This window comes from Sciurus carolinensis, chromosome 11 (assembly GCF_902686445.1).
Source record: "Sciurus carolinensis chromosome 11, mSciCar1.2, whole genome shotgun sequence".
In the NCBI taxonomy this organism is placed as follows: domain Eukaryota; kingdom Metazoa; phylum Chordata; class Mammalia; order Rodentia; family Sciuridae; genus Sciurus; species Sciurus carolinensis.
The window spans coordinates 79482857-79509789 of NC_062223.1; the positions used below are offsets into that span (position 1 = coordinate 79482857).

The window sequence follows — 26933 nt, forward strand, 5'->3', positions numbered from 1 at the left end:
ATTTCAAGCAATGAAATAGAAGAGGTCATCAAAAGTCTACCAACAAAGAAAAGTCCAGGACCAGATGGGTTCTCAGCCGAGTTCTACAAAACCTTTAAAGAAGAGCTCATTCCAATACTCCTCAAACTATTCCATGAAATAGAAGAGGAGGGAACCCTACCAAACTCGTTCTATGAAGCCAATATCACCCTGATACCTAAACCAGACAGAGACACATCAAGGAAAGAAAATTTCAGACCAATATCCTTAATGAACATCGATGCAAAAATTCTCAACAAAATTTTAGCAAATCGCATACAAATATATATTAAAAAGATAGTGCACCATGATCAAGTGGGTTTTATCCCAGGGATGCAAGGTTGGTTCAACATTCGGAAATCAATAAATGTCATTCACCATATCAACAGACTTAAAGTTAAGAATCACATGATTATTTCAATAGATGCAGAAAAAGCATTTGATAAAATACAGCATCCCTTCATGCTCAAAACACTAGAAAAAATTGGGGTAGTGGGAACATTCCTAAACATTATAAAGGCAATCTACGCTAAGCCCATGGCTAATATCATTCTAAATGGTGAAAAACTGAAAGCGTTCCCCCTAAAAACTGGAACAAGGCAGGGATGCCCTCTTTCACCGCTTCTATTCAACATCGTCCTTGAGACTCTAGCCAGAGCAATCAGACAAACCAAAGAAATTAAAGGGATACGAATAGGAAAAGAAGAACTCAAACTATCCCTGTTCGCTGATGACATGATTATATATTTAGAGGAACCTGGAAATTCCACCAGAAAACTTTTAGAACTCATAAGTGAATTCAGTAAAGTAGCAGGTTACAAGATCAATGCTCATAAATCCAATGCATTTTTATACATAAGTGATGAATCTTCAGAAAGAGAAATTAGGAAAACTACCCCATTCACAATAGCATCGAAAAAAATAAAATACTTGGGAATCAATCTCACAAAAGAGGTGAAAGACCTCTACAATGAGAACTACAGAACACTAAAGAAAGAAATTAAAGAAAACCTTAGAAGATGGAAAGATCTCCCATGTTCCTGGATAGGCAGAATTAATATTGTCAAAATGGCTATACTACCTAAAGTGTTATACAGATTCAATGCAATTCCAATTAAAATCCCAATGATGTACCTTGCAGAAATAGAGCAAGCAATTATGAAATTCATCTGAAAGAATAAAAAACCTAGAATAGCTAAAGCAATCCTCAGTAGCAAGAGCGAAGCAGGGGGTATTGCAATACCAGATCTTCAACTCTACTACAAAGCAATAGTAACAAAAACGGCATGGTATTGGTACCAAAATAGAAAGGTGGATCAATGGTACAGAATAGAGGACACAGACACAAACCCAAGTAAATATAATTTTCTCATACTAGACAAAGGGGCCAAAAATATGCAATGGAGAAAAGATAGCCTCTTCAACAAATGGTGCTGGGAAAACTGGAAAACCATATGCAATAGAATGAAATTAAACCCCTATCTCTCACCCTACACAAAACTCAACTCAAAATGGATCAAGGACCTCGGAATCAGACCAGAGACCCTGCATCTTATAGAAGAAAAAGTAGGTACAAATCTTCAACTTGTTGGCTTAGGATCAGACTTCCTTAACAGGACTCCCATAGCACAAGAAATAAAAGCAAGAATCAACAACTGGGATAGATTCAAACTAAAAAGCTTTCTCTCAGCAAAGGAAACTATCAGAAATGTGAAGAGAGAGCCTACAGAGTGGGAGAATATCTTTGCCAACCATACCTCAGATAGAGTGCTAATTTCCAGAATCTATAAAGAACTCAAAAAACTCTACACGAAGAATACAAATAATCCAATCAACAAATGGGCTAAGGAAATGAACAGACACTTCACAGAAGAAGATGTACAAGTAATCAACAGATATATGAAAAAATGTTCAACATCCCTAGTAATAAGGGAAATGCAAATCAAAACTACCCTAAGATTTCATCTCACCCCAATTAGAATGGCGATTATCAAGAACACAAGCAACAATAGGTGTTGGCGAGGATGTGGTGAAAAAGGAACACTCATACATTGCTGGTGGGGTTGCAAATTAGTGCAGCCACTCTGGAAAGCAGTGTGGAGATTCCTCAGAAAGCTTGGAATGGAAACACCATTTGACCCAGCCATCCCACTCCTTGGCCTATACCCAAAGGACTTAAAATCAGCATACTACAGAGATACAGCCACATCAATGTTCATTGCTGCTCAATTCACCATAGCCAGATTGTGGAACCAACCTAGATGCCCTTCAGTTGATGAATGGATAAAGAAACTGTGGCATATTTATACAATGGAATATTACTCCGCAATGAAGAATGATAAAATTATGGCATTTGTAGGCAAATGGTCGAAATTGGAGAATATCATGCTAAGTGAGATAAGCCAATCTCAAAAAACTAAAGGACGAATGATCTCGCTGATAAGCGGATGAGGACATATAATGGGGGGTGGGAGGGGCTAGCATTAGGTTTAGGGTTAGGTTTAGAGTTAGGCTAAGGAGAGCGGTAAGAATGAAGGAAAGAAGGACTGTGTAGAGGGAAAAGAGGGGTGGGAGGGGTGGGGGGGAGGGGAAAAATAAAATAAACATCATTACCCTATGTAAACGTAAAAAATAAAATAAAATAAAATAAAAAGAAAAAAGAAAAAAAAAAAAAAGAATATATTGTGGGCCTGGGGTCATAGTTTAGTGGTAGAACACTTGCCTAGCATGTGTGAAGCCCTGGGTTTGATTCTCAGGACTACATATAAATAAATAAATAAAATAAAGGTCCATTGACAAATAAAAAAATATTTTTAAAAAAGAAGAAGATATTGTGACAGCAAATATTTATGCCCCAAATGCTGGTGTGCCTAATTATATAAAACACATACCATTCAGTTTAAAGATTCAGATAGACTATAACACAATAACATTGGATGGTTTCAACACACCTCTCTCACCAATAGAGAGGTCATCCACGCATAAACTCAGTAAAGACTACAGACCTAAAATATAATATAAATAAATGGACTTAACAGACATCTATAGAATATTTCATTCAATGACAGCCAAATTCATTTTCTTCCCAGCTGCTCATGGATCCTTCTCCAAAATAGACCATATTTTAGGCTACAAAGCAATTCTTAGCAAATAACAAAAAAAGTTATCTAATTCCTTGCATCTTATCTGATCATAATGGAATGAAATTAAAAATCAACATCAAAAAAACCCCCACAGAAAACATATAAATGCATGAACACTGAACAATACTCTTTTGAATAATGAACAAGTAATAGAAGAAATCAAATAAACGAAATAATGATGCATCTCAAGGTCCTTGAAAACCTAGAACAAATTAATTTCAAATATGTGAAAACCAAGAATAAATCAATGCCAATAGAAAGAAGGAAATAATTAAGATGAGAACTGAAATTAATGAAATAGAGAATAAAAAAATGCAAAGGATCAATGAAAAAAGAGTAGGTTCTTTGAAAAAATAAATAAAATTGACAAACCATTAGCCAAACTAACCAAAAGAGAAAAGACCCAAATTAATAAAATTAGAGATTAAAAAAAGGAGAAATCACACAGACATCACAGAAATCCAGAGGATCACTAGGGACTATTTTGAAAACTCATACTACAATAAATTAGAAAACCTAGAAGAAATTGCTACATTTCTAGACACATATGATCTGCCAAAATTGAATCAAGAGGACATATAAAACTTAAACAGACCAATAATTAGCAATGTGATAGAGCCAGTAATAAAAAACCTTCCAATAAAAGGAAACACACATGGATTCTAAGCTGAGTTCTATCAGATCTTTAAAGAAAAACGAATCCTACTATTCCTCAGATTATTCCATGAAACAAAGGGAGGGAACTCTCAAATTTATTCTAAGCCAATATCACCCCCATACCAAAGCCAGATAAAGATATATCAAGGACAGAAAACTACAGACAAACATCCCTGATGAGTACAAGACACAAAAATTCTTAATAAAATACTAGCAATCCACATACAGAACCACATTAAGAAGATTGTACACCATGATCAAATTGGTTTCATACCAGGGATGCAATCTTGGTTCAACGTACACAAATCAATAAATATAATTCACAAAAAATTAAGAAAAAGAATTAAGGACAAAAATCACATGATCATCTCAGTGCTGCAGAAAAACCAACAAAATTCAGTACCCATTCATGATAAAAACCACTGAAGAAACTAGGAATAAAAGGAACTTACCTCATCATCATAAAGACTATATATGACAATCCCATAGCCAGCATCAGAGTCCATAAGGAAAAAAAATTAAAGTATTTCCTCTAAAATCTGGAATAAGACAAGGATGTCCATCCTCAGCACCCCTATTCAATACATTACTAGAAATTCTAGCCTGAACAATTAGGGAAGGGAAGTAAATAAAAGGGATAAAAAATAGGAAAGGAAGAAGTCAAATTACCAGTGTTTCCAGATGATATGATCCTATATCTATAATATCCAAAAAGTTTCACCAGAAGACGGCTAAAGCTAATAAATAAGTTCAACAAAGTAGGAGAATACAAACACAATATACAAAAATCAATAGTTTTTCCATACACCATTAATGAATCTGCTGAGAGAAATCAGAAAAACAATCCCATTCACAATAGACTCAAAAATAAATACCTAGGAATAAATATAACCAAGGAAGTAAAAGACCTCTACAATGAAACTTATGGAACACCAGAGAAAGAAACTGAAGAAGACACAAGAAGATGGAAAGAGGGGCTGGGGATGTAGCTTAGTTGGTAGAGTGCTTGCCTTGCATGCACAAGACTCTGGGTTCAATCCCCAGTACCACAAAAAAAAAAAAAAAAAAAAAAGGAAAGACTTTCCATGTTCATGGACAGGCAGAATTAATATTGTTAAAATGACCATATTACCAAAAAAAGTAAACAGAGTTAGTGCAACCCCAACAAAATATTAATGCCATTCTTCACAGAACTAGAAAAAGCAGTCCTAAACTTCATTTGGAAGAATAAAAGACCCAGAATAACCAAAACAATTTGAAGCCAAAACAGCAATGCTGGAGGGCTGGGGTTGTAGCTCAGTGGTAGAGCACTTGCCTAACACATGTGAGGCACTGCGTTTGATCCTTAGCACTACATAAAAATAAATAAAATAAAGGTTAAAAAAAAAAAAAAGAGTCTTGCTTAAAAAAAAAGCAATGCTGTAGGCGTCTTACTACAGGGTTATAGTAACAAAAACTGCATGGTACTGACATAAGAACAGAACAGACACATGGACCAATGGAACAGAAGAGAGAACACAGAAACAAACCCACACAGAAACAGTCATGATCCTTGACAAAAGTGCTAAAATCATAAACTGGAGAAAAGATAGCCTTTTTAACAAATGGTTCTGAGAAAACTAGGTATCCACATGTAGATGAATGAGACTAGATCCTTATCTCTCACTCTGCACAGAAATCAACTCAAAATGGATCAAAAATCTAGGAATTAGACCAGAAACTATGCAACTCCTAGAAGAAAACAAAGGGTCAACATGCCAACATATAAGTGTGGGCAACAACTTTCTCAACAACTTTCTCAATAGGACTCCTAAAGTTCAGGAAATAGTACCAAGAATTAATAAATGGGATGGCATCAAATTTAAAAGCTTCTGCACAGCAAAGGAAACAATTAAGAATATGAAGAGAGGGCTGGGATTGTGGCTCAGTGGTAGAGTGCTCCCCTAACATGTGTGAGGCACTGGGTTCAATCCTCAGCTCCACATAAAAATAAATAAATAAAATAAAGGTATTGTGTCCATCCACAACTAAAAAATATTTTTAAAAAATATGAAGAGAGAATCTACAGAATGGGAGAAAATCTTTGCTAGCTACTCTTCCAACAGAGCATAAATATCCCAACTACATAAAGAACTCAAAAAACTTAACATCAAAAAACCAATTTAATTAATAAATGGGCAAATGAACTAAAATAAATACTTCTCAAAATAAGAACTAAAAATGGTCAAAAAGTATATGAAAAAATGTCCAACATCTTTATCAATTAGGGAAATGCAAATCAAAACACTAAGATTTCATCTTACTCCAGTTAGAAAGGCAGCCCTAAAGAATACAAACAATAATAAATGCTGGAGGGGATGTGAAGAAAAAGGAATCCTTTTACACTTGTTGGGACCGTAAATGAGTACAACCACTCAGGAAATCTGTAGGGAGATTCCTCAAAAGACTTGTATGGAAACACCATTTAACTCAGCTACCCACCTCCTTAGTATTTGTCCTAAAGAATTAAATTCAGCATACTATAGTGGTAAACATGTGCAATGATGTTTATAACAGCATAATTCATAATAACCAAACTATGGAACTAGCCTAGGTGTCTGTCAATTGATGAATGGATAAAGAAAATGTGATATATAAACACAATGGAGTTTTATTTAGTCATAAAGAAGAATGAAATTATGTCATTTGCCGGAAAATAGCTGGAACTTGAAAACAAGTGAAATGAGTCAAACTCAAAAAGTCAAGGGTCATGTTTTATCTCACATGTGAAATCCAGAGAAGAAAAAGGAAAAGAAGTTGCAGAGGATGGAGGGTATCATGAAAATCAAAGGAAGATCAATACAGTAGAGGACAGAGACCAGGGGGAAGGAGGAAACAAGGGAAAGAGAAAATACTGGGGAATACTGCTCCAATTATATTGTTGTATTATGTGCATGTACAAATTTATAACAATGAATCCCACCATTATGTATAATTATAATGCATCAATAAGAAATATGAAAAAAATAAAACTTAGGTAAGATTTTAGAAGGCTACTCATCTATTTCAGTTTTAGGGACACTTCAATCAACTAGTCAATATCATATATCTTCTCAGGTCAGGTCATTCTTATCATTGTGCCAGTTCTGCTGCCCGTTATAGTAACCATATTCACATTATCTTTGGCAATTAAGTGCCACAACTTGTTCCCCAACCTTGGAAATCCATCATTCCTAGTGAATTCAAAGAGCTTGGCTTGATGGCAACACTTCTCAGTGTCATCCCTTTACTATTGAAAATAGTTCATTATACTCCTTATTGTCACTAAAATGTTCAATGGAAGCAACTGCTTTGTCAACCAAACCTTCCCCATCTACTTGGTTACAGGTTGTCTGTACCTGACAACTTAAATAAACAGTAAAGAGTGTACTGGTGTATGCCTGTAATCCCAGCCACTCAGGAGGCTGAGGAAGGTGGATTGCAAGTTCAAGGTCAGCCCCGGCTATTTAGCAGGACCCTGACTCAATATGAAAAGGGCTGGAGATATGCTCAGTGGTAAGAAACCCCTAGATGCAACACCGGTGCCAAAAATAAATAAATAAGTAAATACATACATACATACATACTACTGCATGGATAACCACTGTCCACTTTACCACTGGAAACAGGGCTCTTAAAATTTTAAATTTAATCACATCAGAGAATCAATTCTAGATATTTCAGAATCAATTTAGAGAACCTATTCTTAATGTTCTATTCTTCTAGAACTGGCATGAATAATAATTTCTGTATCTTTAAGAGTTTGATCAGAGAAACAGAGCCACTATGAATGATACAGAATAAGAGATTATAAGGATTAGACTTAGCACAATTATGAGAACTTACAGAGAAATCTGTATGAAAGAGGTCATCCCTACATTTGATGTTGGGCCTAAGTCACTATATGTTAGTCAGGTTGGTACTCCAGAAGAAAAGCTGGATGTGAAGTGGGAAAAACAAAGAAAAACTGAATCTCCACAGATGAACTGGAACCCATAAGGACAAATTCAACCCTATGACTCTTAACCACCTCTAGACTCAATGGAATGAACAACTTACAGAATCCAGCACTCTCTGCCATGAAGTTGGATGAAAACTTGGTCCAAGATTCAGGTTAAAGAAAAGACATGGAGGAAAGTGGGGAAGTTTCAAATCCAAATGTTTTCCCACACCAATTTCTGATGTGGGAAATAATGTGCATGTGCTACCATAATGCTTCTTCAATCTTCAAGCACATAAAACTGCTGCTGCCTTACTGGTGCTTTTGAAATCTCGTGCCAATTTCTCTTGAAACTGAAACTATACAGGAAAGATAAATGAAGGTCCAGTTTAGCTACGTTGACAAGAGAAATTCACCACAGACATCAAACCATAGGTTTAGGAAGCTCTAAGAATTTCAAGCAGAATAAAAGAAAACCACAATCATGGGCTGGGTTTGTAACTCAGTGGTTGAACACTTGGGTAGCACAAGTAAGGCACTGGGATGGATCCTCAGCACCACATAAAAATAAATAAATAAAATAAAGATATTGTATCCATCTACAACTAAAAAAAGTTTTTAAAAAGAAAGAAAAATACACTCATGCACATCATAGTATAACTGCCAAAAATCAATTAAAAGGAAAATTCTTAATAGTGAGCAAATAAGAAAACAGATTACCTTCAAAAGATCAAAAATAGACTGATCAGGGACCTCTCAAGAGAAATAATTAAAGCAAGAAGATAACAAAATAAGAAATTCAAAGTACTAAAACACAAAAACTGCCAAATTATATTCTATACCCATGAGCTATACTGATACTTCAGTGGCAGAGTGCTAACCTAGCATGCATGAGACCCTCAGTTTAATCACCAGCATTGCAAAAGGGAAGGAGGAAGGAAGAGAGGGAGTGAGAGAGGGAGTGAAGACAAAGAATTCTATACCCATCTAAGACATATTTCAAGGGCAATGATGAAATAAAGCTATCTTCACAAAAACAGAACTGAGAAACTATCCCCAGAAGATTATTTTTAAAGGAAATTCTAGAGGTATTTTCCACATATGAAAAAAAAATGTACACAAAAGATCAGAGCTGGGTACAATGGCGTACACCTGTAATTTCAACAGCTCAGGAGGCTGAGACAGGAAGACCTCAAGTTCAAAGCCAGTCTCAGCAAAAACGAGGTGCTGAGCAACTCAGTGAGACCCTGTCTCTAAATAAAATACAAAATAGGGCTGGCGATGTGGCTCAGTGGTCAAGTGCCCCTGAGTTCAATCCCCAGTAACAAAAAAAAAGAAAAAGAAAAAGACAAAAAAAAAAGATCAGAGATGCACAATGAAATAAAGAGCAATAAAAAAGGTAAATATATAAATTGATGTAAGTAAATACATCATATGGCTGAAAATATAGGTAGGATTAAAATACATGATGATAATGGCTCATAACTCAGAAGGAGGTAAATGAGGTTAAGGTGTTTCAAGATCTTTGTTCTATCCATAAAAAGGCTAAAACACTAGGCTGGGACTGTAGTTCAGTGGTAGAACACTTGCTTTGCAAGTGTGAGGCACTGGGTTTGATCCTCAGAACCACATAAAAATAAATACATTAAAAAAGATATTGTGTCTACTTACAACTAAAGAAATATTTTTTTAAAAGGCTAAAACACTGGTAATATTAGACTTAAATAAGTCAAAACTATATGTCATAATTTTTAAGGTAAGTACAAAAAAGGACTACAGGAGTGGATAGGGTAGAAAATGTGGGTATACCTTCCAACTTAAAAGGGAAAAAATAAAATAAGAAATTATTTAGTACAAATAACACAAAAAAAGAGGAAAGAAACAATACAGAACTGACAGGAATCCTGATTATGATTATAAGCTCAAATATTATTACAGAGATTTGTTTTATGTGGGACATAAAAGACAAATATTACCAAACTGGACTTGAGAAACTCGACCATATACTATTTATAAGAGAAAATTCTAAAACATAGAAAATAAAAAGGTTAAAAAGCAACAACATAGAAAAATAACTATGCAAAGTTATTAGAGATAAATTAATATCATATAAAATAACTATTTTCAAAATAAAAATATATGAAGAAAATAAGAATATGCCTCCTATAAAAATATGAAGAAATAAATAACTGCACTAAGACTGAGGACTTTATTAGTATTTAACTTGTCCTCAACTTTTACCTTGCATCCTGGAGGTAGAAGATCACATGTGGGAATGATTGCAAGGAAAATTACAGAAGTTGACCAATGAGCATCTCAGTCTTGGGTGAGGGTTTCCTAGGTTGTGTTTGTGGTCAATACAAAAGCCTGTTGTAAGAAACAATTTTGTACCACACCTGGAATAGCAATTCTAAAACTTGTCTATGGACTAGTTCTTGACTAGAGAATTGTGTAACAGAAATAACAGTGACCAAAAGTAACCAGCACAGATTGATGACTAGTGGTTCCCCTCACTATCATCATGCTATTTTTGCTGTGCAAAGTCTTAGGACCTTGATTCCACTCAAAAGACAGGAAGAGAATCAGAAAAATTTGGATATTAATTTTGTACAAACTGTCATTTATGGATGTATGGATCTCAGGGCCCAATATTTTTTAAATACAAAGAAAAATTGAAAAATAAGTGCTGGGGAACAATTCAGAACTACTCCATAAGTGGAGACCGTATATAAACTGATAAAAACAAAGTTACTGAAGTCCCCCCAAAGCATAAATGGGCAAAGGAAGAAAAATCTAAAAAGAAAATGTATTGTTGGGTAAGGTGGCACACATCTGCAATCTAGGCTACTTGGGAGGCTGAAGCAGGAGGATCATAAATTCCAGCCCAGCCTGGGCAACTTAGTGAGACACTGTTTCAGAATTATTCAATAAGTCAAAATGTTTTAAAAGGGTTAGGGATATAGCTCAATGGTAGAGTGTTTGCCTAGCAAGCCTGAAGTCTTTGGTTCGATCCTCAATACTGCAAAAACAAAAACAAAAACAAAAAACAAACAAAAGAAAGATGTTAAATAAAATAGTTTTTGAAACTCAATGATTCAAATTAAAGCAAAATAGAAATAAATCCATCAAGAAAATTAATAAAAGGCAATTAAAATTTGATTATTTAAAGCTGTCACTGGAAGATGAAAACAGAAACTGTCACATACCTCTTTTTTTTTATTGTAAACAAATGGGATACATCTTGTTTCTCTGTACATGGCGTAAAGGCATACCATTTGTGTAATCATAAATTTACATAGGGTAATGTTGTTTGATTCATTCTGCCATTTTTTCCCTTCCCCCCCACCCCTCCCACCCCTCCCCTCCATCTATACAGTCCTTCCTTCCTCCATTCCTGCCCCCCTCCCTAAACCCAACTCCAACCCCAACACTAACCCTTCCCACCCCCCATTATGTGTCATCATCCACTTATTAGCGATATCATTCTTCCTTTGGTTTTTTGAGATTGGCTTATCTCACTTTGCATGATATTCTCCAGTTTCATCCATTTGCCTGCAAATGCCATAATTTTATCATTCTTTATGGCTGAGTAATATTCCATTGTATATATATACCACATTTTCTTTATCCATTCATCAATTGAAGGACATCTAGGTTGGTTCCACAATCTGGCTATTGTGAACTGAGCAGCTATGAACATTGATGTGGCTGTATCTCTGTAGTATGCTGATTTTAAGTCCTTTGAGTATAGGCCAAGGAGTGGGATAGCTGGGTCAAATGGTGGTTCCATTCCAAGTTTTTTAAGGAGTCTCCACACTGCTTTCCAGAGTGGCTGCACTAATTTGCAGCCCCACCAGCAATGTAAGAGTGTACCTTTCTCCCCACATCCTTGCCAACACTTGTTGTTGCTTGTATTCTTGATAATCGCCATTCTAATTGGGGTGAGATGGAATCTTAGGGTGGTTTTGATTTGCATTTCTCTTATTACTAGAGATGTTGAACATTTTTCCATATGTTTGTTGATTGCTTGTATATCTTCTTCTGTGAAGTGTCTATTCATTTCTTTAGCCTATTTGTCAATTGGATTATTTACATTCTTGGTGTAGAGTTTTTTGAATTCTTTATAGATTCTGGAGTTTAGTGCTCTATCTGAAGTATGATTGACAAAGATTTTCTCCCACTCTGTAGGCTCTTTCTTCGCATTGCTGATAGTTTCCTTTGCTGAGAGAAAGCTTTTAAGTTTGAATCTATCCCAGTTATTAATTCTTGCTTTTATTTCTTGTGCTATGGGAGTCCTGTTGAGGAAGTCTGGTCCTAAGCCGACATGTTGAAGCTCTGGACCTACTTTTTCTTCTATAAGATGCAAGGTCTCTGGTCTGATTCCGAGATCCTTAATCCATTTTGAGTTTAGTTTCGTGCATGGTGAGAGATATGGGTTTAGTTTCATTCTGTTGCATATGGATTTCCAATTCTCCCAGCACCATTTGTTGAAGAGGCTATCTTTTCTCCATTGCATATTTTTGGCCCCTTTGTCTAGTATGAGAAAATTGTATTTATTTGGGTTTGTGTCTGTGTCCTCTATTCTGTACCATTGATCCACCTTTCTATTTTGGTACCAATACCATGCCGTTTTTGTTACTATTGCTTTGTAGTAGAGTTGAAGATCTGGTATTGCGATACCCCCTGCTTCACTCTTTCTGCCAAGGATTGCTTTAGCTATTCTGGGTTTTTTATTCTTCCAGATGAATTTCATAAGTTCTTGCTCTATTTCTGTAAGGTACATCATTGGGATTTTAATTGGAATTGCATTGAATCTGTATAGCACTTTTGGTAGTATAGCCATTTTGACAATATTAATTCTTCCTATCCAAGAACATGGGAGATCTTTCCATCTTCTAAGGTTTTCTTGAATTTCTTTCTTTAGTGTTCTGTAGTTCTCATTGTAGAGGTCTTTCACCTCTTTTGTGAGATTGATTCCCAAATATTTTATTATTTTTGAAGCTATTGTGAATGGGGTAGTTTTCCTAATTTCTCTTTCAGAAGATTCATTGCTTATGTATAAAAATGCCTTAGATTTATGTGCATTGATCTTATATCCCGCTACTTTACTGAATTCACTTATGAGATCTAAAAGTTTTCTGGTGGAATTTCCTGGTTCCTCTAAGTATACAATCATATCATCAGCAAATAGGGATAGTTTGAGTTCTTCTTTTCCTATTCGTATCCCTTTAATTTCTTTGGTCTGTCTAATTGCTCTGGCTAGAGTTTCAAGGACGATATTGAATAGAAGTGGTGAAAAGAGGGCATCCCTGCCTTGTTCCAGTTATTAGAGGGAATGCTTTCAGTTTTTCGCCATTTAGAATGACATTAGCCATGGGCTTAGCGTAGATGGCCTTTACAATGTTAAGGAATGTTCCCACTATCCCAATTTTTTCTAGTGTTTTGAGCATGAAAGGGTGCTGTATTTTATCAAATGCTTTTTCTGCATCTATCGAAATAATCATGTGATTCTTGACTTTAAGTCTATTGATATGGTGAATGACATTTATTGATTTCCTGATGTTGAACCAACCTTGCATCCCTGGGATGAAACCCACTTGATCATGGTGCACTATCTTTTTAATATGTTTTTGTATGCGATTTGCTAAAATTTTGTTGAGAATTTTTGCGTCGATGTTCATTAAGGATATTGGTCTGAAATTTTCTTTCCTTGATGTGTCTCTGTCTGGTTTAGGAATCAGGGTAATATTGGCTTCATAGAATGAGTTTGGGAGGGTTCCCTCCTCTTCTATTTTCTGGAATACTTTGAGAAGTATTGGAATGAGCTCTTCTTTAAAAGTTTTGTAGAACTCGGCTGAGAACCCATCTGGTCCTGGACTTTTCTTTGTTGGAAGGCTTTTGATGACTTCTTCTATTTCATTACTTGAAATTGGTCTATTTAAATTGTGTATGTCCTCCTCGTTCAGTTTAGGCAATTCATATGTCTCTAGAAACCTGTTGATGTCTTCGAAATTTTCTATTTTGTTGGAGTATAGATTTTCAAAATAGCTTCTAATTATGTTTTGTATTTCAGTCGTGTCTGTTGTGATATTTCCTTGTTCATTCCGAATTTTAGTGATTTGGGTTTTCTCTCGTCTTCTCTTTGTTAGTGTGGCTAAAGGTTTATCAATTTTGTTTATTTTTTCGAAGAACCAACTATTTATTTTGTCAATTTTTTGTATTGTTTCTTTCGTTTCAATTTCGTTGATTTCAGCTCTGAGTTTAACTATTTCCTGTCTTCTACTACTTTTGGTGTTGGTCTGTTCTTCTTTTTCTAGGGCTTTGAGCTGTAGTGTTAAGTCATTTATTTTTTGAGTTTTACTTCTTTTATTAAATACGCTCCATGAAATAAATCTTCCTCTAAGTACTGCTTTCATAGTGTCCCAGAGATTTTGATATGATGTTTCTTTGTTCTCATTTACCTCTAAGAATTTTTTAATTTCCTTCCTAATATCTTCTGTTATCCATTCATTATATAGTAGCATATTGTTTAATCTCCAGGTGTTGGAGTAGTTTCTGTTTTTTACTCTTTCATTTATTTCTAACTTCAATCCATTATGATCTGATAGAATACAAGGTAGTGTCTCTATCTTCTTGTATTTGCTGACATTAGCTTTGTGGCATAATATATGGTCTATTTTAGAGAAGGATCCATGTGCTGCTGAGAAGAAAGTGTATTTGCTCTTGGTTGGATGGTATATTCGATAAATGTCTGTTAAGTCTAAATTATTGATTATGTTATTGAGATCTATGGTTTCTTTGTTCAATTTTTGTTTGGAAGATCTGTCCAGTGGTGAAAGAGGCATGTTAAAATCACCTAGTATTATTGTGTTATGGTCTATTTGGTTTCTAAAATTGAGAAGGATTTGTTTAACATACATGGATGAGCCACTGTTTGGGGCATAGATGTTTATGATTGTTATATCTTGCTGATTTATGCTTCCCTTAAGCAGTATGAAATGTCCTTCTTTATCCCTTCTGACTAACATTGGCTTGAAGTCCACATTATCTGAAATGAGGATGGACACTCCAGCTTTTTTGCTGAGTCCATGTGCATGGTATGTTTTTCCCCATCCTTTCACCTTTAGTCTATGGGTATCTCTTTCTATGAGGTGAGTCTCTTGCAGGCAACATATTGTTGGATTTTTCTTTTTAATCCAATCTGCCAGTCTATGTCTTTTGATTGATGAATTCAGGCCATTAACATTCAGGGTTATTATTGAGATATGATTTGTATTCCCGGTCATTTGGTTCATATTTAAAATTTTTGACACATCTTGGTTCCTCCTTTAAGTTGACAGTTCCTTTAGGATAATTCCTCCCTTTGCTGATTTGCTTCTTTGTTTTTTATCTCTTCCTCGTGAAATATTTTGCTGAGAATGTTCTGTAATGCTGGCTTTCTTTTTGTAAATTCTTTTAGCTTTTGTTTATCATGGAATGATTTTATTTCATCGTCAAATTTGAAGGTAAGTTTTGCTGGGTATAAGATTCTTGGTTGGCATCCATTTTCTTTCAGAGCTTGAAAAATGTTGTTCCAGGCCCTTCTAGCTTTTAGGGTCTGGATTGAAAAATCTGCTGATATCCGTATTGGCTTCCCCCTGAATGTAATTTGGTTCTTTTCTCTCACAGCCTTTAAAATTCTGTCTTTATTTTGTATGTTAGGTATTTTCATTATAATGTGCCTTGGTGTGGGTCTGTTGTAATTTTGTGTATTTGGAGTCCTATAAGCCTCTTGGACTTGATTTTCCATTTCATTCTTCAGATTTGGGAAATTTTCTGATATTATTTCTTCAAATAGATTGTTCATTCCTTTGGTTTGTTTCTCTAAGCCTTCCTCAATCCCAATAATTCTCAAATTTGGCCTTTTCATGATATCCCATAGTTCTTGGAGATTCTGTTCATGATTTCTCACCATCTTCTCTGTTTGTTCAACTTTGTTTTCGAGGTTAAATATTTTGTCTTCAATATTTGAAGTTCTGTCTTCCAGCTGTTCTATCCTATTGGTTATGCTTTCTATGGAGTTCTTAATTTGGTTTATTGTTTCCTTCATTTCAAGGATTTCTGTTTGGTTTTTTTTCAATATCTCTAACTCTTTATTGAAATGATCTTTTGCTTCCTGAATTTGCTCTGTTAACTGTCGATTGGTGCGATCGTTCAATGCCTGCATTTGCTCTTTCATCTCATCGTTTGCTTCCCTAATCATTTTAATTATGTACATTCTGAACTCCCTTTCTGTCATTTCTTCTGCCATGGTGTCGTTGGATTTTATTGATGTAACATCTAGATTTGTTTGGGGCATTTTCTTCCCTTGTTTTCTCATATTCAGGAATCAGTGGGTCATTAAGATATTGCAGATTTCCTCTATCGACTTATAATGTCCCTGAAGATTGCTAGTATATCCCCTCTTATCCTTCAGTAGCCTGAAGTCTTGGAGGAGGTTGATAATGCAGAGCTCCACGAAGAAGCTGCCTCTCTAGGGGTGGTGACCCTCAGGTGGTGTTTATTCCCTGCTAGTGGGCAGAGGTGCCTCCACTTGTTGACCAATGGTCATCCAATGGGGAACTAGACTGTGGGCTGAGGCAAGGCCTGTTTGTGCCTGTGTCTCTGGTTTTACCGTCCCTGTGGGAAAACCTCACCCGGCAGGGAAGACTCACTCGATGGGGACGTCTCGCTGGTCAGTTGCCCTCCTAGAGGTTCCCCTCAATCTACAACTACCGCCTGGGCTGGGCTGTCTTCCTCTGCAACGATCCCAGGGGCCGGGACCTACGTCCTGGGCCTGGGAGCCTCACCCTTCGCAGGCGAGTCTCCTTAGGCTGCCTCTCCCAGAGAATCTGCCCGCAGCCCTGGAAACTTCGCTCCGCCCCTAGGCGTGTCTCTGTGCGGCTCTTCCAGCAAGAAGCCACCTAGCTCCTGGGACCCTGCTCTGCACCAATCGCCTGGCTATGCAGCCCCTCCTCTGAGCCACCACCTGGAGCCCCGTACAATAGCTCTGAGACCCAGAGACCCGCCACACACCTCCTCCTCCGGACAGCCGCCCGGTTTCCGACGCAGTCACTAGGAGTCCAAGCAACTCACTTCGGGTCTCCTCCTCCCGCCAACCACCCGTAGCCCTAGGCAGTCACTCCAAGTCCAAGTGACCCGCCCTGTTCCTCCTCCTCCTCCTTGGGGTAGCCCCCCGGGTGTTCAGGAGCGGTGGCTCCGAGACCAAGTGACTCACCACGCTCCTCCTCCAGGCAGGCCACCGGTGTTCAGGAGCGGTCACTTTTAGTCCAATCAACTCACCACTCGCCTCCTCCTCTGGCAACCACCTGTGGCTCTGATGCAGTCACTCCTAGACCAAGTGTCCCACCGCTTTCCTCCTCCAGGCAGGCCACCAGTGTTCTGGAGCAGTTGTTCTGAGTTCAAACAGCTCGCCACGCAGCTCCTCCTCTGGCAACTGCCTGTGGCTCTAATGCAGTCACTCCTAGGTCAAGCAACCCGCCGCGCTCCTCCTCTTCCTCTGGGCAGTCCCCCAGTGTTCAGGAGTGCTCGCTCTGAGTTCAAACAGCTCACCACGCAGCTCCTCCTCTGGCAACCGCCTGTGGCTCTGATGCAGTCACTCCTAGACCAAGCGACCCGCCGGGCTTCTCCTCTTCCTCTGGGCAACCCCCCGGTGTTCAGAAGCGGTCGTTCTGGGTCTAAACAGCTCGCCACGCAGCTCCTCTTCAGGCAGTCGCCCGGAGCCCCAGTGTTTGCTCGAGTCCAAGCGCTGTGCTGAACCGCCTCCTCTACGATGATCCCAGTTGTCCGTGTTTACCGCTCCAGCGGGGGGAGGGGCGTCTCCCATACCTCTGTTTTAAGTTGAAAATGCTACAACCTTTTGAGTAAATACTTTGGCAATGGGCATAATGAATTTTAAGTGTTTACTGTCTTCGATTCAATAATGCCACTTGTGGGAATCTAATCTAAGAACATTAGTCAGAATATGAAGATTTTTCTGCATTATTATTTTACCAAGACAAGAACACTGGAAACATTTATAATGTCTAATAATAGATAGCTAAGTAAGTATATTAGCATCTTCTTATCATAAAATATTCTGAAACCACTTTAAGTGATGTGTATTAGAAGTTCTAATAATTTATTTAAATGTTTATGACTATTTTAAGTAAAAATGAAAGCAAAGTTATATTAACAGTATGAACCTAAGAATATAAAAATAAACACAGAAAAAAGGCCAGAAAATATATGCCAAATGACTGTCATTCAACAATTTGGCTGAACAGATATTCTCTAATCGTCTGCATTTTTAACATTTAAAATAACAAACTACATTTTACTTCTATAAAAGGGAAAATAACCTCATACCCAAATACACCCTCCTCCCCCAAATATCTTATAATGGATAATGTTTGCAGCAATGTTAGAAGGCATCAGGCTAGAAAAATTGGTCTGGGAGCACTCCAGGGTAGGAGTTTAGCCATGAAAGGGGGATGAGAAGGGACACTTGTCCCTGTGTTCAGAATTCCAGCAGGTCCCTAAGGACAGAGGGAGGCAGAGACTGTCGGAGAAGTAGAGAAGGCAGGGCTCAGGGGCAGAAATCAAGAAGACAAAATAGTTTTAGCTCAATAACCCAAACGAAGAGAATGAGGAACAAGATGAAAGAGAATCATTACCTAAGAAGGACTGGGGACACTGGAAGCACAGAGAAAGCTTTCCAGTGAGCCAGCTCTGGTCTTCAGTGTAAGACTGGGATGGAAGGGAAATAGGTTAGAGTGCTAATAAGCATCCTACTCCTGTCCCAAAGTCAGGTCTCTTACCCACAAGCTGTGGAAAGTCTAATTTTGTCTACCTTCCCTACTATGCCAAATGCTTTCAACCTAAGGTAGAATCCAGGCAGCTATCAGACCAAAGAGCTCTTACACAAGTAAAAGTACAAAAAGTGAAACTCACCAGTCAAAGTTAAAGTATTCATTGGAGGTTTCTACCCACACGAACAGCAAAATCACAGACAAGAAAAATGAAATTACCAGGAACATGTGAAAGTATTGCTCTCTCTGGAAAAAGAAAGAATTCTGACTTAGCTGTATTTATCAATGTTACCTCAGTGACTTCTATATAATTTTGACAAAGGTCAGTATAGTTGAGGGTCATGTATTACCCACCCCAGGTTGGAGTAACCACTCTCTTGATTTTACCTCCACCTAATGTTACATATACTTACTTATAACATTTATTACACTGAACTTTATAGTTACATGCTTATTTTTTATTTCTGATGTTAAACTACTTCTTTCAAGAAAAGGAACTTCTCTAACATATCTCAGTATTGCCAATATTCTTGAATGTAGTTGGCTCTCACCAAATATTTGTTTGATGATTCATTCATTATTCATCATTGAATACCCACTTGGGATAGCAATGAAGAATCAGAGTTAGGGAATAAGTATTTTTTTGAGTAGTATTAGGACTTTACAAGCTATTTTCATTTAATTTATTTCTCCTAACAGTCATATGAATTAGGTATTTTACAGAGGAAAGCTCAGAGAAGTAAAATAACTGGTTATGGTCAAATAGCTAAGAGACAGGAGCAGGACTAGATCTGTGTGAGCTCAAAGCCAGAACTGAGGATATCTTTATGGAGGAAGGATCCAAACTAAGTCTTGAAGGCAAGCAACCCCCCAACACTGAAAATCATATTACAAACCAGTCACCACAGACTGTCAAATCCTTCCTGAGATTGCTGAGATATGATCTTAAATACCTCAGATCAAATAAATAAGAAATTCCACATTTTTAAACTGTTTAGCATGTTGAAAACAGAATAATCCCTGGTTTTTCTAAAATCTGAGGGAGTAAGAATAAAAAATAAAGCAAAACGGATAACAGAAAAGGCATTCGAAAAAGTTGAAGAGAGACCTTATGGGTGTCAAACTACCACCCTGAATTTAGGAGGATGGACAACACAGAAATTGACTCAGGTCTTAAACATTTTCTAAATGGATCTTGGGTGAACTTTTAAAAACTTGTTAAAATTAATATTACTCTCCAGCTCAAAACTCTCCCAGAGTTTCCTACTGTATTAGAATATCAGGTGTGGGCATGGTAACCCACACCTGCAATCCCAGCTACTTGGGGGTTGGTTTACTTTTCCCCAGCCTGGGAAAAGTAAAAAGAGTCAAGGATGTAGTTCAGTGGTAGAGTACTTGCCTTGCACATGTGATGCCCTCAGTTCAATCCTTCATATGGGAGCCGAGAAAAGATATCACCTAAACTGCCCTACATGGCCCACAAGGTCTTACCTGATGAGCTCTTACCCATCTCCCACCTACTTCCATTCCACGTGCTGATTCCATCTAGATGCTATTTCTAGCGCAACCAAATTTGTTCCTACCTCAGGAACTTGTATTTAATAGTTCCTCTGCCTGGAATACTTTTGCTCCCAGATGTATAAAAGGTTGACTCAGCTACTTTCCAGTCCAGTTTGTAACACATTTTCCTACTGTAGTATCTTCAAAATTCTTGCTACTATCTTAAAGCATTTTTCTTCATTTATTATTATCTAACTTATTCCACTGAAATTTAAGCTGCAGGAGGTCCAGGGTCCTTCGCTATCTCAATTATTATAAAGTGTTAAATAAACTTTTTGTTAAATAAATCTATTTCCATTTTTTAATTTTCAACGTGTCCAATTTGGCTCAAAACTTTTCAAAGGCTCAGCACTGCTGATAGGATAAAGTTCAAGTATTCAGGGGGATATAAAAAGTCTTCATAACATCATCAAAATACTTTCCAATCCTCTTCTTATTTACCCCCTTATACATCCCTAAATTCAACACTAGAAAGTCATTTTTTTCCCTAAACACACCACTATGCTTCTGTATCTCTGGACTTTTGTCGTCATTTCTATATGTCACATCCACAAACCAGTAACTCTAAGCATTTACTGAGTGCTGTGTGTCAAACACAACTGGAAGTATTTCTTCCACCTCAAAACAAACTCTAGTGGTAGATCCTATTGTTCTTATGTCCATTATTCTATTGAGAACTCAGAAGCACCAAGATGTTAATTAACTTGCCCAAGTTCCAAAAGTGGTGGAATTCTAATCTGGAGATGGTCAATAGTGAAGTTATAAATCGAATCTGGAGAGTCTTTCCCTAGGACACAATATCTTATTAAACTTATATTATGCTATATTTGTTCCTCTGAGAGAAAAGGGACTTCAAAATCATCTAGGGATCTTGACAGTTACCTAATTCCCTAGCTGAAGAGAGGGGCTCAGAGATAACCAGCCCAAGGACAGACATAATTAGGACCCATAACATACTTCCTAGACTCTGGTCTAGGGATTTTTCTATTATACCATACAGCCTCAAATGTTACCTTTTCCATGAAGCCTTCCTATTTTTTCTTCTATGTCCTTTATAATTCTCACATGAATTTCTACCTCACTTCTAAGTAATAAGTATTTGTAGACTCTACCCATTATCTCCGTCTTTATTATCACTACTCTAATCCAGGCTGCCAACATCTCTTACTTGAAATACTGCTATTATTTTTCTTTGAAAGTGAAGAGCCTTCCTGAGTTAGTTTTGTCCTTTTTAATATACCCTTCACATGTTCAAATAATCATTTTAAAATATAACTCATACACATTGTCAGGTTAAAACCTGAAGATGCGTTTTCCCCCCTCTGGTGCTGGGGATCAAACTCAGGGTCTCAGGCATGCTAGGTACATGTTCTACCACTGAACTATACCCCAGGCCCTGTGGAGGCACTCTATTTACTATATGGCAGAGGTCAAATTCTTAAAACCACACAACATCTGATCCATCTCCCTCTCTAATTTCATTTCCCATCACTTCTCCATACATTTCTGTTCCACCTAAAATAAATCTACCAATCTCCAAACTCACCAAGCCCTTTGACTCCTCCTTTAATACTGTTTCTTCTATAATTTCCAATTCTTAATCACTTTTGCCTTCTAAATAAAAATTATCTTTGGTCACTCCCTTGATAATATGCCTAAGTGCATATACACACAGTTATAGCACTTATCTTGCCATACTAAAACTCTGTATGCACTTTTGGTATCCCCTGTGATTAGTGTAGAAGCCAAATATCTGGAAATGAAAGATATATGGGACAGAAGCCTTTCCAATCTACTCCAGGGAAGTCTCCAATTTTCCTACCTCTTTATTTGTACTTCCCATGCCAGACATAACAAATTAGAGATCCCTTGGTCAGATTCTTGGACCCCAGTTTAACCATGTTTACAATCAAGTGAAGGTACATGATTTGGCCCTCTTCTCACTTCAATACACTCATCATTCAATCTCCTATATCACTTAATCCACCAAAGGGTTCAAATATATGACTGAGAGGGAAAAAAGAGGCCTTCTAAGAGGCCAGGTCACAGGCTATTACTCAGCCTTACCAGAGTTCTTCATTAAGGAAAATCAAGCATTAACTTAACCAATAATAAAGGAGCACCTTTGTTTCCCACTTGCTGTTTTTGTTTTTGTTTTCTCATGAGTATACTTCCTCTAGGAAATTCACAGAGAAAAGAGAATTAAAGATTCAGGCATTCCTATAATCTCTAGCTAAAAACATTTAATTCACCCAAAGCTCATTTTTTCTTCAAGTTTAACTGAATGAATAAAAGTAAAAGCAATGAATGAATAAATGAATAGTATAAAAGAGAATAGAAAAAAGGACAAATAATGAATAAAAGTGAGAGGCTGGGGATGTAGCTCAAGGTCAAAGTGTTTGTCTAGCATGTGGGAGACCCTGGGTTTACTCTCTAGCAGCGCAAACCAAAAAAAGAATGAAGACAGCAAGTACAAGTTTCAGTGACTTTAACTTTGGCTCCAGAATTTGCATAGTACTTTCGTGAAAGAACTGGATCCTTAGCATCTCCAGTTCTGACGACTCCAAAGAGCCATCTATGGCCCAGCGGGTATCCTATGTTTCCCACTTTTGAGAAAGTGTGCTTCAGCTCCTTCCCATTTCTCTGTACCCGAGAGCAGCAACAGGATCCAAGCTCAGTTTTTTTCCACTGTCTGTATTCCCAGTCATAACTGTAGCAGCCAGTAAGGAAGGTGACATAGCATTTGTGATTGAAGATACGTTTAATCCAATGATTATTGTCTTTCAGTCTTCTCGTGTTCCTTCTTATGTTCCCTCTTGTGTTCCTTCTCACGTTCCCTCTTGTGTTCCTTCTCACGTTCCCTCTCAAGTTCTCTCTCGTGTTCCCTCTTGTGTTCCTTCTAGTGGGCTTAACTGTGTTCAATTTCTTAGGCATGATTCACCCGTTCACTGAAAGGACGAATAAAACAGTCAGAACCTAATAAAGCTCCAGTTTATGTATACTACCTCATCATTCTACAGAAAATTCTATCAAAAGTATATGGATAAGAAAACCCACTTATAATCAAGGATAATATCTGAGATTTGGGACAGAAGAAAAAAATCTCCATTCTATCTTTTCTACCAACTTATTGAGTTGGTTTTTTGCTTTTGTTTTTCAGCAATGTACCATTCTAGGTTTAGTTTTCTCATCTCTAAAGGAAGACCATACTCTTATCCTATCCACTAATGGATGCTAAAGGCATCAAACTAGATAATAATATCAGATTTTAAAACTGTACTATGCTCTTGAAATAGCTCGAGATGTTGTAGGCCTGGGAGAGGTAAATAAAAAATACAATCCTTAATAAGTAATTGAGACACATAGCTACCAGCCCCTTTCCTTTCTTACTTCTTCCATGTAGAATCAGTTAGGGTTGGCTTCAATTAATTTTTTTCCACATTTTTAAAATTGGTGCATTATAGTTGTACATAATGGTGGGATTTGTTGTTACATATTTGTACATGCACAAATATAACAATATAATTTGGCCAATGTCACTCCCCTGCACTTCCTTATCTCTCCCCTCTTGCTACCTCCAGGTTCCTTTCCTGTATTCTACTGATCTCCCCTTGAGATCCCCACCACCACCAACACACTCACAACTTTCTTTTCCTTTTTCCTCTCTAGTTTCCACAGATGAAAGAAAATATATGACCCTTGATATTCTGATTTGGCTTATTTCACTTAATATATTAGTCTGAAGTTCCATCCATTTTCCTGCAAGTGACATGATTTCATTCTTTATGACTTAATGAAATTCCATCGTGTGTGTGTGTGTGTGTGTGTGTGTGTGTATACCATATTTTCTTTATCCATTCATCTGTTGATGGACACCTAGGCTGGTTTCATAGTTGGTTATTATAAACTGTGCTGCTATAAACACAAGTATGCATGTATCACTATAATAGGGTTAGCATCAATTATGAACAAAGGAACATTTAAAACAGCAATAGTTAGTTGGGTACAGTGGTATGTTCCTATAATCCCAGAAACTTGAGAGACAAAGGCAAGAGAATCTCAAGTTCCAGACCAGTTTGGGCAATTCAGCATGATCCTGTCTCAAAATAAAAAATATAAAGGGCTGAGGATATATCTCAGTGGTAAAGTGCCCTTAGGCTTAATTCCCAGTACAACAAACAAACAACAACAACAAAAACAGCAATAGCTAAAAAAAAGACAAGTTAATTTTTCCTTTTGCCAACAACAGCAACAAAACCCAGAAAGAATAAAATGTATGGCATATGGCTTTACATTGGCATTAAGAACCCAGGCACCTTCCACCTTGCAAGGCTTCCTTGTCAGGGTCCAAAATGGTTGTTCAAGCTATAACTATAACCCCAAATTCCAGCTAGCAAAAAAAAAGAAGGAACAGAGCAGTTTATTTTGCCTTATTTTAAGAATATATACAGAGAAGACTTAGGTTGTGGCTCAGTGGTAGAGCGCTCACCTAGAACGCATGAAGCACTGGGTTCGATCCTCAGCACATTAAAAAAAAAAAAAGTATTGTTTCCACTTACAATTAAAATATGTATTAAAAAAAGAATATATACAGAAATTGAACACGACATTTCACTAGCAGAGGTTTTCTTACTGGGAAAAAAGGGGGATAGGAATAGATACTGAGGGAAAAATACTAAATTTTCTTGCCCCATTATGATAAGAGAAAACTGTTCTCAAAGCAATTTAAAGATTGTATGAATTAAGTTTAAAAAAGAAAAAAAGAAAAGTAAACAATCATTATGAAGGACCTGATGCCAGGCAATTATCTCTATTCTGGAACACTGTCATGTTTCACTTTGCTTGTTGTGAAAGGCACTCTATTATTGCAATTAAGCATACATGGTCTGAACTTTCACTTTGATCATTGTTGAATAACAAGGATTGTAGTTACTGTCCCATCTTCAGTGACTGAAACCAGGAAAGAACATGAAACAAGTTTTCAGGCATTAGAGAATAGGCAGCGGAGAAGGGAAATGAAGAGGGGAAACAATGGAAGTGAATATTATTAATGCCCAATTTACAACCTGCACAGAATTTCCAGGATGAAACATCAGTGTGGGGTTTGGGGAATGAAGGTGCATCCTGGCAGTAATACTAATCAGTACATGCATGTGAAATTGCCCAAGGCTAGCAAAAGAACTACACAAAAGGAGGTGATGGAACAATATACAATGATCAGATAAGGCTGGGGATCATTGATGTTTCTACCAATGAGGCAAAATATCCTTGTAATATATGAGACCTTAGATAGCATACTCAGAAGCATATTGCTTAAGTAGCGGGGAGAAATTAGGCCTAAGTCAGGCATGGTGGTATGTTCCCTAGTACTCCTGCCTGCGCCTGCTTGCTTTAACCTTTGCCATGATAGGGCAGCTGGCTCCTCACCTGATCTCAACTGGTGTGGCCCCGCCCTCAGCCTCCTGGAGGGAATATAAGCGGGCAGTAGGCGGAAGGCAATTAGCAGCAGTAAGCAGCAGCAGCTAGCAGAGCGAAGCAGCAGTAAGCAGAAGCAGCAGTAAGAAGAAGCAGCTAGGAGAAGCAGCAGCTAGCAGAGAAAAGTAGCAGCTAGCAGAGAAAAGCAACAGCTAGCAGAGAAGAGAAGCAGCTAGCAGTAAGAAGCAGTAGGCAACGGCAGAAGGCAGATCGTAGAGTGGAAAACTGAGAACACACCTCTAGATTGCACCCTTTAGTTCACAGGATGCAGGACACACCTCTAAGAAGAAATAGATCTCTGATAAGCATAGCAAGCCTGTCTTTCTCTAAAACTTCCTCTAAGCAAAGTTTCTCTTCCTCTAAGCAAAGTTTCTCTTCCTCTAAGCAAAGTCTCTCTTCCTGATAAGCAAAGTTTCTCTTCCTCTAAGCAAAGCCTATCTTTCTTTCAGTCTCTCTTCCTCTATAAATTAGTGAATATAGGAGAAGTAGTTTATTTTCAGTCCACCTCCGCTAAATACCCACGCAACTGTTGCTGTGGGCTGCGACAGTGGTACATGCCTGCAGTCCCAGCACTCAGGAGGCTCCGGTAGAAGGATAGATTGAACCTCAGAGTTCAAGACCAGCCTGGACAACATAGCAAGACCCTGTATCAAAAAGATAAGGGGCAGTGGGCTACATTAAAGGCTACCGTAATTGTTTAAAGACGGGTAAATATAACCTTGAAAAGAATAAAAAATGTCTCCAAGTACCTTTACTTACAAAACCCCCCCCAAAATAATTTTTTTTAAAGTGAGAAGCAGTCAACAAAGTAAAACTCATGATCCCTGGCATCAGCTAATAAAAAAATTACTAGGTATTCAAGCATGGTGGCACATGCCTATAATCCCAGCTTCTCAGGAGGCTAAAGCAGGAGGATAGCAAGTCCAAGGAAAGCCTGTCATGAAATAAAAAATAAAAGGACTGAGGATGTAGCTCAGTAGCTCGTTATCTATCATGAGCAAAGGCCTAGGTTCAATCCCAGTATCACATGCACACATACACATATGCAAAACTACCAGGCATACAAAAAAAGGAATAAAACACATGAAAGGGGGGGAAAAAACCAAGCAACAATAGTCCAGTCATGTCTCAGGTGATAAAATGAGTAGACAAGGACATAAAAATATTATTTTAACTATATTTCACTATTTAAGAAAGTAGAGGGGGGCTGGAGTTGTGATTCAGTGGTAGAGCACTTGTCTGGCATGTGTGAGGCCCTGGGTTCAATGCTTAACACTATGTTTAAATAAATAA

General features: G+C 37.5%; 1 protein-coding gene across 1 annotated transcript in view; it reads right to left on the reverse strand.

Annotated features, from left to right (window-relative positions):
• Positions 1-23099, reverse strand: part of Gdpd4 (glycerophosphodiester phosphodiesterase domain containing 4) — a 106274-nt gene extending 83175 nt beyond the window's left edge. Inside the window, exons 1-2 of the mRNA XM_047517999.1 lie at positions 22815-23099; positions 18748-18851 (exon numbers count right to left, since the gene is read on the reverse strand). Coding sequence (XP_047373955.1) covers positions 18748-18851; positions 22815-23099 — 389 coding nt within the window. The remainder of the gene's footprint in view (positions 1-18747; positions 18852-22814) is intronic.
• Positions 23100-26933: the final 3834 nt, after the last annotated feature.